The sequence below is a fragment of the Nannobrachium achirus genome, assembly GCF_963921795.1.
Source record: "Nannobrachium achirus genome assembly, chromosome: 13".
Taxonomy (NCBI): Eukaryota; Metazoa; Chordata; class Actinopteri; order Myctophiformes; family Myctophidae; genus Nannobrachium; species Nannobrachium achirus.
The window spans coordinates 47,613,530-47,634,314 of NC_137833.1; the positions used below are offsets into that span (position 1 = coordinate 47,613,530).

At 41.7% G+C, this 20,785-nt stretch overlaps 1 protein-coding gene across 1 annotated transcript in view; it reads right to left on the reverse strand.

Annotated features, from left to right (window-relative positions):
• The window catches only part of cnnm1 (cyclin and CBS domain divalent metal cation transport mediator 1), a gene marked incomplete at both ends in the record, with an annotated part of 57,372 nt that overhangs the window by 21,058 nt on the left and 15,529 nt on the right, over window positions 1–20,785 (reverse strand). Inside the window, 3 exons of the mRNA XM_080740807.1 lie at window positions 6,677–6,846; window positions 7,608–7,748; window positions 11,281–11,424. Of these exons, the coding sequence (XP_080596933.1) occupies window positions 6,677–6,846; window positions 7,608–7,748; window positions 11,281–11,424 (455 nt within the window). The remainder of the gene's footprint in view (window positions 1–6,676; window positions 6,847–7,607; window positions 7,749–11,280; window positions 11,425–20,785) is intronic.

Genomic DNA, 20,785 nt, shown 5'->3' on the forward strand with positions numbered 1-20,785 from the left:
GGCTATTAGGCTGAGCTCACAGTTCATTAGTCATGTAATGAGGCCCTCCTACTTCCCCTACCCAGGAGACAAACAATCACGCAATTACCACCATTCCTGGCAAATGAACTCATCATCCTCTGCTTTCAATTGTTGTCGCGGCATCTGTGGCAGCCATTTTGACGGCGCGCTAGGGCCGATGCATACTCCACTTTTAGAGCCGAATTTATTTCCGTTCAGCTCTGTCTAAACGACAATACAACGTCATTCAGAGAATCGGGGGGACGGGTACCTTCATTAATTCGGCTGTTCGGTGCTGCCGAGATTTTGTGACTACCCGAACCAAACCGAAATAAATTCGGCTCTAAAAGTGAAGTATGCATCGTGAAGTATTAGTGTCCATGGCTCTTTGGCGTTCGCCGTAAAAAATAAGGCAGCGCACGGGGCTGTCTGGGTCTCCCGTATTCAATGGTGGACTCAAGTGCTCAACCCCCAGTAGTTGAGTCAAAGAGTAATTTTTACTCCTTTTTAAATACTAGCCCTTACCCGTTCAAAGATATGAGCTCCAAAATGATGTGCAGTGTGTGGGTTATGGGATGTGCACTGTGCATACAGTATATGAGGGATGGAAAGTAACTTTAACTGGTGCTTGCATGATAATATGTATAGAGCATCAATGTAAGAAATACCCGTTTCGTTTAATGGCTACAGAGATACTGCCCCCCCAGCCCGCCCGCCTGCACACACACACACACACACACACACACACACACACACACACACACACACACACACACACACACACACACACACACACACACACACACACACAGAGCTGGTTAAACACTTCTCCTCAAGCTAGATGCAGAATTGATGTGCCTCATGCTAGATGCAGAATAGATAGTAGATACAGCATAACAATGCTAATATACAGCATACGATTTGTGAAAGTGACAAACGGGCTTCACAGTTATGTCAGGTGTGTTCATATGCTTATGGTGATGCGATTTCAGATCAATTGCTCCAGCCACTGAGGAGAAACGCTGTTTCAGACAGACAGACAGACAGACACTCACTCACTCACTCACTCACTCAGACAGACATTCGCAAAATTATAGTATAGATTGCTCAACTACAAGTGATAGTTGCTGTGTTCAATTTGTGTTTTAGTCAAAGTACTGGAGTAGTCTATGCTTTTAAAAATACTTAGGAACATAAAATCAATTGTACTGATAATAGCTCACAGCATTGTGAGCTATTAGATCTGCTATTATCTTTGAACTAGGGAATAAGTGGTTAATCCATAATGTACGGTACTTGTCCCCTTCCTAGAAAAGTCAAAAGTACTATAATTATCTTTGAAATATAGCAGATTGAACATCAATAGGCATCCAACATTTCAGATGCTCAAAACTCAAAAGTACAGCACTCAAAATGTAGCCTATCGTCACTGTCAGGCAGAAACCTCGTATCTCCAAGTTTCAAATGTGTATGTTTTTCCTAATGTAAAGACCTGCTTCATCACACTAGTTCTGTTGCACAAAACTAGTGAAAATAGCAGATCTACAAGCACACAACGCCTCGCATTGCGAGGCGTTGTGTGCTTGTAAATCGGCTATTTTCACCAGTTTAAATATACTAGCCCTTACCCGTTCAAAGATATGAGCTCCAAAATGATGTGCAGTGTGTGGGTTATGGGATGTGCACTGTGCATACAGTATATGAGGGATGGAAAGTAACTTTAACTGGTGCTTGCATGATAATATGTAGGAGCATCAATGTAAGAAATACCCGTTTCGTTTAATGGCTAACCCCCCCCCCACCCCCACCCCCCCCCGCCCGCCCGCCCGCCTGCACACACACACACACACTCCCCCCCCCCCCCCCCCCCCGTGTGTGTGTGTGTGTGTGTGTGTGTGTGTGTGTGTGTGTGTGGGTTTGTGTATGATTGTGCATGGCCTGAACAACAGCGCCCCTCCCTTAACATGTGTGGTCACAAAAGGTACTGTAGGCTAAATAGATATAGATACACCATAAAAATGCTATTATACAGCATACGATTTGTGAAAGTGACAAACGGGCTTCACAGTTATGTCAGGTGTGTTCATATGCTGATGGTGATGCGATTTCAGGTCAATTGCTCCAGCCACCGAGGAGAAACGCTGTTTCATACAGACATACAGACACTCACTCACTCACTCACTCAGACAGACATTCGCAAAATTATAGTATAGATATTTTTTTTATGATAAATACAAAAAGAACGGTTTTGGACATACAGTGGTTCACAGAAAATTGAGTCGCCTCAGGTATCTGTAGGTACCTCTGGACACCCACCGGTCTCTCTGGAGATGGGAGTGTCTAAAAATAGGAGGCCGTCCTTTCAGCTTATCTTCTGCAATACAGTCAAGTGACACTAGATGGCATAGCAGAGCAATTAGTTTAACTATTTTGCTGGGGATTGAAATGAATTGAAATGAACCACAGAAGAGACTACTGTAGATACTAGAGAGTAATTATACTTTAAATGGTGTAAAAATACATTTTGGCATAGGACTTTTTCATTAAATGTTAATTAAATGTCTCATTTGTATTTGTAAGGGTCCATTTAAAACTGGCTATGGGACTAAAACGGATAATTATAAAGTTAACAGTTCACATGACAATGAGCTTATTACCAGCACTTAATAACAGTTCCACTGTTTCAGAGAGAGCATGTTTCATTATGGAAAAGCTCTGCTGTTCGCTTGTCTGTCTTTGTTTCCTTGTTGGTTTGAAAACATGTGTCTACCCATGTTTTTCTTAGATTAGCCAACTAATTCTACTATTTCTTTGCATTTGATGTAATTGGTGTTGGTGTAATGATGTATTACCTAAGTTCTAAGAATTACTTGAGTTCAATGTTGAGGTATTTGTATTTTACTTTAGTATTTACAAATTCAATTTGGTGGTCATTACTTCACAGTGTCTATATATCATTGATTACTGCACCTCTCAGTTCTCAATTATAAACATTTATAATCATGTAGTCCAGGGGGCGCCTGAGGGATTGAGCATACAGTTATGAGAGCACTGGCCAAACTGCATTCCTGGCACTCAGCCGATATCACACGTCGGCTTTGTCCCTTTCAATGTGAGCAGGGCGTCACCCAGCGTCAAAGCCCGCCTCCACATCCTGGCTGTCTGCAAAGGCTGTATGTCTACTCGTGATGTAGCTCTACTGTAGCCTATACAGTATTCTACCCCCACCTCCAAAATAAAATAAAAAAATCTCAACTGAACTGTGTCATGTTCCCAGCCTACATAGGCCTATACTGTGTATTTACCCTTCAACTATAAAATATATATTGTTTTTAATGAGACATGCTTTGTAATTAGGCTATGCTCCCAAATCCATATTATTATCGTCTGTTCGCATATTTCAATGAGTCCCGCAAAAGGAGGTTTTTAGCGAGGTGAAGTGAAACACCAACAAAAGTCACCTGGAAGATGAAGGTCGGAACATTTATAGCCTATGGAGCATATTTCTGGACATTATCTACGGGGATGGGCTATTTCTCTATCAAAATAACAACTTTTCTAGTGTTATTTCTTATCCTGGTAAACATCATGGGTCTGTCTGACAGACAGCGTGCCTTTATAGCCTAATAATCGAAATTTGCAAAGTATCTAACTGTTTTCAAAAGATTGTAGTGGAATAAAAATAGCCTACTCGAGTAAATGTACTCAGTACACCAATGAAGCCTGCGTGTGCCGTCAATTCAACACGGGCGGACAATAGAACTGGTTCAACATGTTTGGCACAGATACTTGTGTATTGGAAGCAATTAGCTTGTCTAGAGGGTCGCCTATATGGTCAGCTGCTCCCCCTCCAACCGTCCTACTGTATATGTTCCATGTGATGTTCTCCCTTATAGACTGTTTTTATTTAATTTTTTGACACTTGCTTTGGCAATGTAAACGTATGTTTTCTCACAAAATGTCATGATTACCGAAAAGTATTGAAAAACAGTGTGGTAAATAATAGTTTGACATTTTAACTTGACCTTTCACTCTGTAATTAGAAAGGGACCCTTTCACAAAAGCAAAAGCGATTGGTCATGTCAGAGGCTTGGTTCTCAAAAACCTCCTCGCTGTCACATCTTCTTCTGAGACGTTGACATTTACCAGAAGAGGAGGAATGGAGAAGGATTTCTACAGGCATTAGGCCTACATTTATGACCATGATGGCATTACATTATTATTATTAAACCACAATCAAATGTTTGTCCAGGTGTCTGGGACAACTAATACATCTTTATGAACAACTTTATGAGGCTATTGGAAAAATGTTGCCTACTGCCTTGTTTCCAAATAAAGAACAATTTCAATTGAACATGTGAACAAAAGTTGTGTCTTTTTCGTTTCCTTATATTTAGCTTATTATTATTATGTCACGTTTATGTTGTTTTGGGACAGTGTGTGAACCAATTATTTTGTAATTGTTTGTGTCACAACGTTCTGTCATTTGATGACTTCTCCGCCTCTCTCTCTCTCTCTCTCTCTCTCTCTCTCTCTCTCTCTCTCTCTCTCTCTCTCTCTCTCTCTCTCTCTCTCCCAGCCCTAGAATATATATATACATACAGTATATAGTATCAAAATCAGCTTACAGTTTTTCTTTCGATTGCTAAAACACATTTTTTTTAAATTTGGCACAATTTTCACAACCTTTACTTCTGTCCCCAATCGCTTGACTCAATTTGTTACTACTTTAGATTTCCTTATCATATTAGACTCTGACTTTCCTTCTTTACACTCTGATGTAAATTTCACATCACCTTGTTGTCAAAACACAAGACACACTTTTCAGGTTTGCACACACTTCTCACATAAAATCTCATAGCATCAATCCACAACACACAAATATTCAAATCTTTAAACTTTCGGGTCAGGCGAGCAATTCAGAGCCAGGTCCCACTGCTTCAGGCCATGGAGGAGGCTTATGGAGATGTGGGCTTTGAGGCCTGTCAGGGCTTCATGCGGCACTCTAGGCCAGGGGTTTTCAAAGTGGGTGATGGGGCACCCTGGGGTGCCACGACGGCAGTCCAGGGGTGCCGCGAGATCATTTGATAATATTTTGAATTTATTTGGACACTTGAAAAAATATAATTTATTATATAAAGTACAAAGTTATTTTCAGTCAGTTCTAACCAAAATGGCTATTATGTAATGGCTCAACGTTTTCCTCGCAACATAATCACTAAAATATCGTCACTGTCGGGCAGAAAACTTGTATCTCCAAGTTTCAAATGTGTACGGCTTTTGGTAAAGAAAAGCCATGCTACATCATACAAGACTGTCGCACAAAACTATTGAAAACAGCCGATCTACAAGCACACAACGCGTTGTGGGCTTGTTTGGAGTGTTTGGGGGTAAACGTTTAGACCTACAGTCAATAAAATGTTTTGTCTGCATATTTGTGTGCTGTTTTATGTTTGTCTATGAGAGAAGTGGGCATACACTGGGTCATTTTACAAAAAGGGAATTGGTTCATTTACCAGAGTAATTGACATTCATTCAGTGTGTTCCATTTCGACAATTGTGTTTTCAATTTTGCTCTTCAGTGTTCTGTTCATGCTTGGTAGTGTTCAGCCAAAAGCTAGTTGTGTTTATTCAATGAATGCATGTGTGTGTCATGTGAAAATATGGCTGTGTTTACCAAATGAAAACACGAGTTCCATTTTGTGAACATGTTAAGAGATTTGATGGCAAAGAGTTGTTTTGCAAAGGGATCTTCAACGTTTTCAGATCAAGGACCCCTTAGTTGAGAGAGAGATGAAGCAGGGACCCCCACAACCCTTTGTACCTCAACCTCTGTGCTTACTGCTTAGTATGCTCTTTTTTCCCCTCCACACCTAAAGTATTTGCCGAAAATAGCCAATCTGCAAGCTCACAACACTTTGCAGTGTGAGGTGTTGTGAGCTTGTAGATCTGCTATTTTTGAAAAATTGTGAAAATGAGTGCAAGTCTTTGAATATCTTTGACCCGATCTTTGACCCGACTTCTAAATCCTTCCTCTAAAATCGAAATCATGCTGTTCTCAAACCTTTTCATGTGAAGGACCCCCAAAATTACAGGTATTTGGCCACGGACCCCCCATCTCAAAATATGTTATTCCAGGGACCCCCCAGAAGCAAATATTTGAGTTACAAATGTTCGCTTTTAAGTAGATATATTCAAAGACTTGCAAAAAAAAACATGATTTAAAAAAAATAGCAGATCTACATGTGCTTGTATATTTGCTATTTTTCAATAGTTAAAGCAGTCAATAATCCTAGGCCTAAATGGGTTAAACAAATAATTACAATTTGAGTGCAAAAATAACTTGAAAAGAAACTATTTACAAGCTCACAATGCAGGTAGAGATAACAAGTAACCAACAAGTAATAGACTCGAATAGTCGACTCATATTGAAGAATCGCCACCCCGTGGCTGAACAGCCACACTACACGTTGAAATAAAATATCACATTTCTAGGGGGCGCGGCTAAGAATTTGGAGGCGTGTTTGACAGAGGTACCTCTAGGCACCTCTTGACACCTCTAGGTGTCATTTTAGACTTGGCGACGCTAAATGTTGTAACCCACTGTACAAGGTTTCCCCCCCGTTACAACGCTATACTTTATGACTGACCAATGTGGAGAGTTTCTGTGCCATACCTGCAGTATCAGGACAAAGTAGTCGACGGGTTTGTTCCTGGTGTAGAGATAGTGCTGAGGGGAGCGCTTGTTCTTGGGGTTGTACTTGAGCTCCTGGACGGTGCTGGGGTGCTTGATGAGACACAGCAGGATCTTCTCCGACAGCTGAGACGGCCCGAAGGGCTCCACCTCTGGAAGAGGCCAGCGGTGGACTTGGGTTACTTATAGGGGAGAACCACCCATTTTCAATATTGTCATTGATATAGCTTTGAGTTTTATGTGGAAATAAGAAAGAAAGTCCCCTCCCACCCCTTCTGTGTTGCCTAGAACTGGAGGATTGTATTGTATTGCAAAGTACACCGTGATGTACGTACACCGAAAATGGTTGTTCTCCCCTTTAAAGATGGGGTGCCATGAGAAGCCCTGCAGTAGATATTAAATCTAACCAAATAACTAAAACTAGAATTGATAGAAAAATAAAATAATAATAATAAAATACAAATCAAAACAAAGCTTTATGAAAACACCATAACAAATACTGTATTGTGTGTTTACAAGACTAACTAAAACAAACTCATAGTATCCTTGAATTTAGTCTAGCACAAATGGCGAGATCTACAAGCTAAGAACACGTTGGTCGCAATATTTCTGATCTAGTTGAATCCTGTCCCTGACTAACCCATATTACAATAAAATGTCCCAAACTAAGATTTTCACGAAATAAAAACTAAGCAAAAGGAGCAAACCCGCTACAAAAAAAAATATCAAAAATGTTCAAAAGTAAACATATTATTAAAACTATTAAATCCTTGGCACACATGCTAGCACACGCACACACACACAGGCAGACAGACAGAGACACACACACACACACACACACACACACACACACACACACACACACACACACACACACACACACACACACACACACACACACACACACTGTTACCTGTGGCTAGGAAGCGGTGCGTTGCGAGCAGAAGCTGAGGGGTTATCTTCACCCGTAGTTCATTCTCTGCCAGCTTGAAGATGGAGAAATCCTGCTGTTTCCTCTCATGGTGCGACACCCGTCGCTTAGTGCGGTTATCAGCTACACACATCACATCACATCACACACACACACACACACACACACACACACACACACACGCACACGCACGCACACGCGCGCACACGCGCACGCGCACGCACACACACACACACACACACACACACACACACACACACGGCAGATTATGTACTGCATAGTGCAGGGGTCCGCATCAGAGTTCCGACGGTCCGGTATTCCGACACTAAAACTATAACCCTAACTCTACCCCCAACCCTAAACCTAACCTCAGTAAACCTTACCTCAGTAACTAACCTGCCGACGCTAAGTAACTAACCTGCCTTACGCTAAGTAACTAACCTGCCTTACGCTAAGTAACTAACCTGCCGACGCTAAGTAACTAACCTGCCGACCATGTCGGAACAGCGGATAGTCGGGATAGTGAACGCTTCCCATAGTGCAGACGGTGCATACATGACATTAAAAAGAACACGTTGGCAAAGAACACACTTATTTACAGCTATATTGCCCAAGGGAGTCGTTTTAATTATTGATTGATTGTGGTAGCCGAGAGAATTATAGCAGGGAGATGAAAAATGAAATAAGTAATGCCATTTCCAAAGGCAAATGAAATAACAAAAGCAACGTGGTGGGCGTATGGAACCTGCAACGACTCAACGAGGCTAATTCGTGATATTAATTAGGGCCAGCTGCTAATATGTGCAGCCAGTAGAATCGAGGGGTAGAATGGGAGGACGTCGTCACTGTCGGGCAGAAACCTCGTATCTCCAAGTTTCAAATTTGTATGTTTTTTCGCAAAGTAAAGCCTTGTTCATCATACAAGGCTGTCGCACAAAACTAGTGAAAACGGTGCGAGGTGTTGTGTGCTTGTAGATCTGCTGTTTTCACTAGGTTAAATCGTTTTTTAAAATGATAAATACAAAACGAACGGTTTGGGACATACAAGGTTTCCACCCGACAACGAGGACATGCTACACAGAACCACATACACACAACTTCAAAAGACCTCTTGAATCCCACCAGGGGCAATTAAAGCCTAATTTATGCTCGTCGCATCCGTGTAGTTGGGCTATTTTTGGCGTGTGACGCCATCGTTGCGATGAATTATGGAGCGGGCTTTAAATAAGGACAGTTTATATGCAGAGAGTAAGACGGTAACGTACAAACAAACACGTACTTGGATGTAAATGTGGAATAAAATCATCTAGACGTTCCTAACAGTAACGAGGTCAAATAAAGTACCCGTACTGGCAGCAGCTGGAGACTCTAGTGCAGTGGTGGAGAAAGTACTTGTATCTTTTGAAAATAGTGGATCGGCTATTTTCAAACGGCCGAAATGTATCCACAACTTTCCAACATCCCATCGTGCATCGCGCAGAAGTTGCACGGAGCTTCCGGCGCCGCAGCCGAGTGTGATCTACAAGCTCACAACGGCTGCATCTGCGACGCGACGTGAGCTTGTATGTCTGCTGCTGTTAACCGGAAGTGTGGTGCAAAAAATTCTCCAGTAAATTCCCGCGGAAAGAGGTGGATATAAGGCTGAAGTGGTTGATGCTTGTTTTGTAATAATAATCAAAAGTAACTAGTAACCCACTAAGCACGCCGTCTAAAAGTGGTCTAATAGTGGTATAGATTTGAAAGTTTTTTTGTCGTCTAAACTTAGACTAGACGACTAATAGACGTCTAATAGTCATCTAAATATCGACGGTCTGCATTTAGACGACTATTAGACGTCTATTAGTTGTCTATTTTAAGTTTAGACAACAAAAACACTTTCAAATCTATACCACTATTAGACCACTTTTAGACGGCGTGCTTAGTGGGAACTAAAGTGTTAATTAATTGTATTGGAGTAAAAGTACAAAGAAGTACAGTAAGCCTAACCCTAATCCTTACCGCACGCATAGCCACTTAGTCTGAGTAATGGCATGTCGGACTTATGGGCAGTCTCTGGATTGCTGACCTATACGTCACATGGCTCAGGAACCGTTGATTCCCAGGTTGCCATTATTTATTTGTGACGTTGGTGTGCTAATGTTGGGAGGTTTATGAGATTGTATAAAATACATGCAGTGATGAGCCCAGTGGGGAGAGCTGACATTTCAAAAGCCTGCTGTGAAAAGGGCTGCACAGATGAGCTTGTTCAGTGCTACATTTATATATACCATACCACACGCACGCACGCACGCACGCACGCACGCACGCACGCACGCACGCACGCACGCACGCACGCACACACACACACACACACACACACACACACACACACACACACACACACTCAAATACACACACACACACGCTCAACTACACACTAGAACATTCTCTGTCATCAATTCATGGGTTGCATTTGTAGTCCTACAACGGCCATGTTGAGGACCAACACAGGTGTTTCAATTTGTCTGATTGACATAGAACTAATGTTCTACGCCAATCAGAACACCTGTGTTGGTCCTCAACATGGCCGGTGTAGGACTACAAATGCAACCTGTGAATACGATATCATATTGATGTCCAAAACATATTTGGGTAAGACTGACCGGTGGTTCGGCAGCGGCGGACAAACAGACAGAGAGACAGACAGACAGACATACGCGGACGAAAACATCACCCTTATTGGTGGGGGGTCAGTCAATGAGTTAAGCGCCCTGCAAAGCTTGGTCAAAGAGGGGCGGGTGGGACGGACATACATACATACATACAAAGCCAGATGTAGGAGCGGTTAACACAGCTAAAAAATGTTACTAGAATGAATGATGTCCAAGGCTTTCTTTGAGTTGATGTCAGCTCTTGAAAAAGACCACCAATCAATTCCCCACATAACGAGAGGGCCTGACATTTGGAATAATCTCCATGGAAAATCCTCCCGGCTAATTACGGCGCAGCGGATTACAGCGATCCTCTGTGGGTTTAGCCTGTTTATTCCACTTTAATTAATTACCGGTCGATAGCTAGCTTAACGGGGAGACAAGGGAGGAGATAGCAGAGAGAAGATCCTACGCTCAAGATCTACTCTAATTCATGTGTTTTAGCCATGGCGTTAATGAGTTCAATGACGGAATAGAATCTAAAAGACAGTTGTTGCTATTTTCTATTTCAGTGGTTCTCAACCTTTTCAGACCGCAACCCTGAAAATGTATCATATTTTAACTGGGGACCCCCCCACCCTTACGAGCACTAAGAGTTGAGGCATAACATTTTGTATAACATTTGTGAAAATAGCAGATCTGCATGCTCACAACGCCTCGCAACATGAGGCATTGTGATCATGTAGATCGGCTGTTTTCACAATTTCTGCCACTAATATTTGACCAATTTGGCCAATGTTTAATTTAGAGGTATTATAGGTATTAAAAAGTCCTTAAATTGTCACTTTAGAAATGTGCATAAACCCTCTATACACTTAAACTTTATGTTGGTTTGTTTACTGTTGAGTGAGAAAACAATGTTGCAAATTAAGTTAATCATCTGGGGACCCCCCGACCCACAGGTTGAGAACCACTGTTCTATTTAACCATGTCGTTGGTCTGCGTTCCACACGCTGTATACGTACTGTACAGGTCCGTTTCGTCCACGATCTCAGACTTGATGATCTCCTCGATGACGTCCTCCAGAGTGACGATGCCCATGACCTCGTAGAACGGGTCACCTTCGCCCTCGTTGTTCACTCTGTGGACCACGGCAAGGTGGGACTTACCTGAGGACGAGGCAAGAGACACAGAGAGAGAGAGAGAGAGGGAGATTAGGTTAGACCAGGCGTCTTCAACGTTTTTAGGCCATGGACCCCTTAGCTGAGAGAGAGATATAGTTTCATCGTTTGACAGCACAATCGTCAGTGAATTTTGGATTCCTGTCAATTTGTGTTTTCAGATATTTAACCACTGGAACCGTCAAAACTTGACCTTTCACTCTGTACTTAGTCTGCTTTTTTCCCCCTCTGCGCCAAACCTCTTTGCCAAAATTAGCCGATCTACAAGCTCACTCTGTATCACACTCTGATACTAAGTAACTCTGAGGACCCCCTAGGGGTCCCAGACCCCTGTTGAAGACCCCTGGCTTAGACCCTTTAATACCTGAGAACGATGCAAGTCAGGAACATGTTGTGAATGCATGTACCCGTCTGTATGTCTGTGTTCCTCTTATTGGGCTTACATAGGGCTGCAACATTTAACCACTTTCAATCCTATTCTTTTGGGGGCATGCCCAAAATTATTTTGGCACTACACTGTTGTACAGTACGACAAAGCATCACTGCTGCTTCATTTTGACTTATTGCCTATATGTCCTCAGTCTGCTGTTACATTCCAAAATGACTCAGGCAGAAAGTTTTTGACTTTTTGACTTAAAATGATTTTGGAATGTAACAAGCATTCTGATGAGGCTGAGAACATTGGCAGTAAGGCAGGATGGACCAGCAGTGTTAGGAGAGTAGAGTTTTAGGCACGTACTGTATAGATAAGGGCAGATAAACATGACTTGGGCAAAATTAAGTCTTTGCTAAGTCACCCATACGACTTGGGCAGATTTTCATTTTTCTTCTTTCCTGAAACCCTTAAATATTCTATGGAATAATCAATAAAATAAATTATGGAACACACAGTAAGGCAATACATAAATATATCCACAGACACTCCCCATCACACAGCAAGGCCTGCTGAAGCCAGCTCAGCTCCATTTGTAGGTTCTGTATTTGCATCCAGATGGCAGTAATGTGAAGTGATGATTGAGGGGGCGGTCAGTGTCATTTGCTATTGTGAGTGATAGCAGTGTGATGATGACTCTGTCGCTGTGTCTGAGAAAGTGGGTGTATTAAGCGGAGCCCAACAATTCCATGATGAGAAGGAGACGCGAGTGTGTGTGCATTCACGAATAGTGATTTTTAGTATTGGAATTATTCGACCTCAAAGTATTCGAATAGTCGAATATTCGACAGGAAATATATAAATATTTGATAATTTCATCATTTTGTTTCATTAAAAAAAAAGAATTCTCGGTCTAGTAGTGAGAGTTGCATTAGCTGGTGCTTCCTCCATCATGACATCGAGTTTGCCGGCTGGCTGCTGTTTTTCCCACTGGTAATTCATTCCGGGAGACGAAACGTGACACATGACATCAGTATAGAGCATTAACCAATTCATCCACCAGGGTCATTGACAACTCAATATATATATATATATATATATATATATATTTACAGTAAAATAACGAATATTCGACTTCGGTGAATTCGAATAGTGACTTTGATATCCGAATATTCTGTGAATTCCCTAATGCACGCACACATGCACACACGCACCCACAAAGAAAAACAGAGATAGCGTGTACAAATGAAAAGAGATGGAGAAATAGACATGATGGCACAATGAAAATGAAAGCAAGGCATATTATGTTTGTTACAATTCCCTGAATTGGTGCTGAAGCTCGAGATGGCATACAAGGTTCAATGTTTCATTCGACTTCCTTCGGACAATGTAGCAGCATAGGTAATAGTAAATTATAAGACAATAGTTCATCCACTTAAACCTTCTACACTAAGTTGACCAGTGCTCTGTACTAGTTATCCACCTGTTGTGTTAAACTTTGTGAAACAGTGAAAGTGGATGTTGTGATTTCAAATGATATTACCAAGGGCAAGCATACAGTAAGAATAGAAAACTGTACAGGACCCAGGAATATTCCCGGCTGACCACCATGGGTAAAAGTTGGATGGATGGATGGATGGATGGATGGATGGATGGATGGATGGATGGATCAATCAACATTCCTTTAGATAGTCTACATAATTAGGCTATGTCACCACCCAATGACATCACAACATTGTTATTACAACTGTCTTTTAAAAGTAATCGTCCAACTAACAAAGTGCCATTCAACGACTTGTTCCAACCGGTTAAACTGTTGTTTAAAAGCTTATCCTGTAAATTCGTTGCACTGATTCAAGGTGGTGCTGCTGTGTGAAATGATTCACTGGACGATACATCTGAAAGGAGGACATATGGATTCCTAGCAAGCTGCTGTGGTAGTCGGACACAAGCTGTACTCATTTGGAGAAAACCTGTTCAACAGTGGTCAGATTGAAGTGCACATCTTCAACACAGTGTCTTTGCATTGGAGGAAGTTGCCCCCAGTGACAAATGGAAGAGGACAAAGTCCCATTGAGGTTCCCTCTGGACGATGTGGCCACACATCTGTGCTGGTAGAAGAAATTGTCTACATCTGGGGAGGGCTTCCTTACTGCAATGTGCTTTATGCCTTTGATGTCAACACCCACAGCTGGTTCAAACCCAATATGTATGGGACTATTCCAGTAGAAATGAGCCACCACTCAGCCTGTGTCCTGGAAAAGGTCATGTATGTGTATGGAGGATCCACCCAGCTGACTGGATTCACTAATGACATCTGCAAGTTGAACACCACCACAATGGTCTGGTCTTTCATTAACACCAGAGGAACTCCACCACTTTCTTCATGTTGTCAATCTGCCACCATCATCGGGACAAAGATGTTTGTATTCGGGGCCGGGAGGTACTATGACAACAGCATCAGAGTGTTTGACACAGAGACCAACTGCTGGCTGAGCATTCCTTCTGCACAGCTTCTTCCAGAAAGACGCTGGGGTAATTCAGCCTTTGCCTACAATGGAGAGCTGTACATATTTGGTGGCTGGAGCGGGAACCAGTACTTCAATGATCTGTGGAAATTCAGTCCGGAGACCTTTTCCTGGAAGCAGGTTGAGCCCAAGGGGAAAGACTTGTGCAGGATGCGTGGGATGTGCTGTTGCATGGTGGGAGATCGTATCATCATCCATGGAGGATACAAAGCAAACAACGTCACTTCTGCTGACATGTACATCCTAGACTTAAATCCCAGCCTGAAGACGTTATGCAAGCTAGCAGTCACTCAGCACGGTCTGGAGCAGTCTGAACTCCCACATGACCTCAGGTGGGAACTGGCGGCCATGACTACCAACAGCACCGGAAAAGAATGACATAGCCCACGACACATGCACACGCACGTGCAAAACACACACACACACGCAGTCACACAAAGCTCATTGAAGCATTCTTTCCCAGTAGAAAAAACTGTACTACTACTGACTATTTAACTGTCTATACCAGTAAGACTCCCTAATCGGGAGATAAGCGACCGTCAGGTCGCAGCGTGATTTTGTGGCGCTATATGGGACAGATTCATATTGATGAGATAAATGTAGACATACTGTAGCTGTCCCAGCAATGGGGGGGGCTACATGAATTATTTTGATGCATTCATTTTATTGTTGGGTTTGTGGAAATGGTGATTTAATTTTGATTTGAGTGACATATCGTGGTTTTGCAGGGTAATGGTGCCACCTGTTGCTCAGGTAGCGTATGGTGTGGCTTGGTCAGAGGTCACATGATGCAATTAGTGTATATAGGGTCCACCTGGTCAGGTGCAGGTTAACAAAGATGAGAACAGATTGAGTTCTGAAGAAAGAGGAGCTCTTGTCTCTGTGAGAGGAGTCTCTGAAGAAATAAGAAAAAGCAGAATGTTAAAGATTTAACTCTCCTGAATGTTTGGGTGCAGAAGGCGCACATGGTATGTCACGTTTTGTTTGTTTGAAGCTTTTATTGTCTTGCTTGTACAAGTCATTGGCATTTCATTGGTTTTTATTGTTTGCATAATTGTTTGTTTCATTGTGGCTAAAATGTGTTATGTGTATGTATTTCCAGTTTATCACGGTGTTTGAGCATGGGAGGAAATAAAGATTCCTGTGAAAAACAGCAGTTGGAGCATTGTCCTTCTCTGTGCCTGAAGAAGAGTGTTTAGGAGCAGCAACACATACTGTCTACCGATTTGCGTGATTTTAGGGCAAAATCTGTAGGAGCAGTGTCCAAAAATGTGTTTTAAAAGATCGGCCTGAAGGTGGCGCTATATGGGACAGATCCATGTTGATGACATGAGTGTAGACATACTGTGTAGCGATTTGCGTGATTTTAGGGCAAAATGTGTAGGAGCAGTGTCCAAAAACCCTAGGTGGGGTTGGCGATAGGGCCTTTCTGTGTGGAGTTTGGATGTTCTCCCCGTGTCTCCTAGGGTAGATACCCGCACAGCTAGGCTTTTGTTCCATGTGCCGCGTTTGCGTATTATCCCTGTGACTGTCTGACCGACGTGTGAAGAAAGAATGTACCGTAGCACAATGTGGCAAGAAGCTAGCTGCTAGCAGCAGCTGTCTGAAGCTGCGGTAAAGGCATAGCATGTGTCAAGTTAAACCAGAGTTAGACGAACGTCAACCCTTGACTTCCGGTTGGTGGATTTTTTTCCCCAGGTGGGTGGACACTTCATTTAAAAATGTGAATCGTGAGAGAATCGTGATCTCAATTCTTGTGGAGGAATATATATATATATATATATATATATATATATATATATATATATATATATATATATATATATATATATAATAAAAATAATAATGATGATAATAAGTGAGGAAAAAAGAAAGAGAAAAACAACAGCAACAAACAGTCAGTAGTTTTATACACTAATCAGATAATAATAGATCAGCATATGTATAATATTAATGTACAAGCTTGGCATATTATTGCGACCGTAGGTCGCAGATTAGTATGTGAACGGTCACAGCTTGTCCAAATGTATCTCTGTCTGTCTGTCACGCATGACACAGTGGTTCTATGGGTTTGTCGCTTTGACATCACGCTCTGTCTTCACTGTGATGGCACACTAGCAGAATCCCTTTTATGCCCATCTATGGAGTTCCCTGATGTCATCAATATTAAGTCCATATCTAACAGGACTTCATATGGGAATGCCCATATATGGAGGCCACATCGGCACATACCACACTAACAGAATCATTATATGGCCAAGACAGATGGCCAAGACAGCCCATACAGTATACTGTATGTGTGGCTGGTTCTACAGACAGGGATCTCCATGTATGCGCATAAAAGCAAAAGGGTATGATGTCAGATGTCATAGACATCATGGGACTTTCACACAACGAATAACTGACTAAGCGTGTTTGGGCCCTCACAGCATATCTCCATATACAGTGAATGTTCTCCATATATGGGTAACTGGTCCGATATACTGTACATCACTGGCCAGATGGTCGGTCGAGGTTGCATGTCGCCCTGAGGCGTCTTACTAGTATATTCTATCATCATTTATCTGACAAGAATATTAAGCTGCAGAAAAATATAGTCTGCGAGAGGTTATGACATAATTCCTAAAAAGAACAACTATGCACAAGGCAGCGAATTCAGACTGGGTTTGTGCTGTGAAATTGCAAATCAGGATTAATATTCAGGCCATAGTTTAAAGCTCATAAATATATTAGGCAGCCAGTGAATCTTTTAGGATTATGAAATATTATGATGGTACACAATTTTGTGTATGAGTGTGTCTGTGCGTGTGTGTGCGTGCGTGCAGATCTGTGTGCGTATGTGCGTGTGTATGTGAAACAACACCCCCTGGGTCATGAATCAGTTTTCCTACAAAAACCAAAAATAGACGTGTTTTTTGCTGAATGTTCACCCCAGAATAGATACGCTAGATTAATGGGGTCTCCAAGGTTCATGCATTCTTGTACAACTCTGTCTCTGTGTGAATGCAAATGCAAATACAGCAGAGGAACTTGAAGTGATATTTGTTTGTGGTTAATGAACAAAAGTCAAACCATAGTTTTTTCAGCCCTGTTGGGACCTCCGGAAAGGGATGTCCTCGTAAATGTGGTTCTGGACCCATAAAGTGTGTGTGTGGTGTTTGTGCGTGTGTGTGCGTGTGTGAGAGAGGCAGGAATGAAAGGGATATGGGGAGACAGTCTGACAGTGTGGAGAACTTGGCTTTTTTACGTAAATACAGATTATGCAACCATGCAGTCAAGGGATGTCTGCACCTGCTGACTGGGCTGAACTGCACCCGTGTCCTCGGAGGCACATTTTGCACGCTTGTCTGAGAGTGGGTGTTTTCACACTCCTGCTGCTCAACCAACACGACAAAAACACAAGACATCACCTTCACACCACCTGATGGAGCCACGCAGATGTCCCACAGAGTAAAGAAGATGGACTGAAAATGTAAGCGAGCAGAACAAGTGTACAAATGAGGGTGCTCGGGGGGTGAAGTACCATCGGTCCACCTCCATGGAGTCTAGCATACTCCCCAGAGTCCCAACTACATAGTGTACAAGCTTATGTTGCAGATTCAACTTTTTCATAGATATCATAAGCTTGTTTGACAGCACTGACGTTGTTAGTTTTTTTTACTTATCTTTTCCATTAACATGTTGTATTTTCAGACCTTTAACCACTTAATCGCTCTCTGCTCTTATTTTTCCCTCTACACAAAAACTCTGACGGAAATAAGCCAACCAACTACTTCAATCCCAGTTAGCCTTTTTTTCTAATTGCAGAGAGGACCTTATTACTATTACTATTACTTTACAGTTCTACATGTGGATACTGTATGCTTGTGACAGCATGGTGACAGAACAAGTTATCACACTGAAGACTACATTGGTGATGTCACACACAGTGGTGTAAAGTAAGTAGGCTACATGTCATGTACTCAAGTACTAGACTTAAGTTCTGTACACTTTTTTTGAGGCATTTTTAATTCACTGAGTGTTTAAAAATGTCAATACTTTTACTTTTACTCCACTACATCTCAGAGGCAAATATTATACCACTTTATTACAAGGCTTGGTTAAATGCTTGATTCTAATTGGTCAATCACTAAAATCAGCTGTGAATTATATATGTAGGCCTTCCATTGCTCAAAGAAATGAAGGGAACAAAATGTTCCCTTAATTCTTTGAGCTTTCTTTGAGCAGTACTACAGTATACTATACTTAAATAAAAAATTCAAATAAATTAAGGGAACATTTTGTTCACTTAATTTCTTTGAGCAGTATATAATGACCGCTCCGCTCTAACAGACCGCTGTCAAATCAAAGGCTCAGAACACCTGCTGCACTCAGGCTGCACTGCGTGAATTTAGTGCCGTGTCCAAAGTGATAGCCATGTAAACAAACACACAGTGTCATTTACAACTAAACGTTGCTCTCAAGAATGTTTTAAAAAATATTTGAAGCGAGAAATAGACAATGCAGTAACAAAAAATTGATTCTATTTGACTAACACTTCCTTGTTTTCCAAGGCACCGTGTTGCGCTGGGGGGAAGCCCAGCGCAACACTTGTGGAACACGGTCTGTAAACACGGAAATACTTTTTTTTTTTTTTTTTCTTTTTTTATCAAATTATTAATTTTATTGAGTAGCTGTGAAATAAGCTGAGAAATAAAGTCCCTTCAGTTTGATAACCACCTGTCGGTACTTTATTTCTCAATAACGACCGCGCAGCTAGGCGTTATCCCTTACATTATTATTTGACAACTTTAGTTACTAGTTACTTTGATTTTGATTATTATTACAACATATACATTACCCACTTACGCCCTTTATACATTTCAGCCATTTGAAAATCTACAAGCTCACAATACGTCGAATCTGCTATTTTCAAATTCGTTTTAGACATTTTATTCATTTGAAAACTTGTGAAACTGGACATTCTGCATAATCATTTTCTACATTTGGTTCAATTTGATACCAATGCTTTTCTACTTTTACTCAAGTAAATTTAGAATTCTGGACTTTTACTTGTAACAGATATTTCTACATTGCAGTATTGATACTTTTGGTAATGTCACACACACACCTCCAACCAAAACACTGTGGCTCATGCTAGATCACTGCTAGGTGTATGAAATGGATCCACTTTTTTTAATCCACTGCAACAACTAGAGCAATCTGGCTGATTGACAGGCAGCCATCCAGACTGTAAAAAAAACTGTGCCTGTGTAGGGCTGTCACGATTTTGACATTTTACATGACGACTAATTGTCACTCAAATAATTGTTTTTGTCGTTGACAATTACATTTCTGTTGCACATGGCAGGTATGACACATAACCTAATATACAAACAAATGACATATTTGACAACGTCATACTTAACAAAGAACATTGATAGTAGAAATAGCCGATCTACAAGCTCACAACACATTGTGAGCTTGTAGATCTGCCATTTCCACTATTTTTGAAAATGTTTGAAAATATACGAAAGCTTTTCCATGATTGTGAGACGATTAGGACAAAACTATTGCGATTATGTCAAATAATTGCGATTAGACGATTATGTAATAATTGTGACAGGCCTATGCCATGTGTGTGAGACGATTAGCTAGGGCAGCCGTCCTCTAGTCTGAAGAGCTCAGCTCAGGTGAGGCACGTGAGGGCTTTGCCCTCAGCTGCTGATGTGCTAGGCCAAGCATTACATCACGTTTGTGTTGCGTAACACTATCGCATGCATATATGCGCTCTACCCGCAAGTGCACGCGCACGCGCATACACGGGGGAGGAGGAGAGTGCACATGGACGTCCCTGCTGTAATCGTTTCTGCTCTGCCAGTCTCTCGAGCTCCTCCAGGCTGGCATAAAACCGCATTCCAGTGTGTGCTGTGTTGGAAGTCTGTGTGTGTGTGTGTGTGTGTGTGTGTGTGTGTGTGTGTGTGTGTGTGTGTGTGTGTGTGTGTGTGTGTGTGTGTGTGTGTGTGTGTGTGTGTGTGTGTGTGTGTGTGTGTGTGTGTGTGTGTGTGTTTATGCACCATGATTATGTGTGATTTGACGCGTGATTTATTATGACAGTGCATCCCAGGCCTCCCTCCATCTAACTATAGTTCATCTTGTGGAATGGTTTTGCAGAGCTCGACAACGCTTGATTTATATACACAGCGTCTCGCTCTGCAAATGGCAGATCTGGAAACTTGTGAGCTTGGAGATCTTCTATTTCCGGTGTGAGACACGATGCAGAACTGATTTCAAATCAGGCTTAAGAGGGACAGAGTTATGAACCTGGGTCTATTCAATATTTCTCTTTACTTAGTGTGCCTCTGACTTTTACTGTTGCAATATGCTTTTGCTGTTTCTTTTCTTTGTATATTAACCATATTGTTTTTGATTAGATTTGTTGTTTTAGTTTTCTCACCTGTATGTCTAT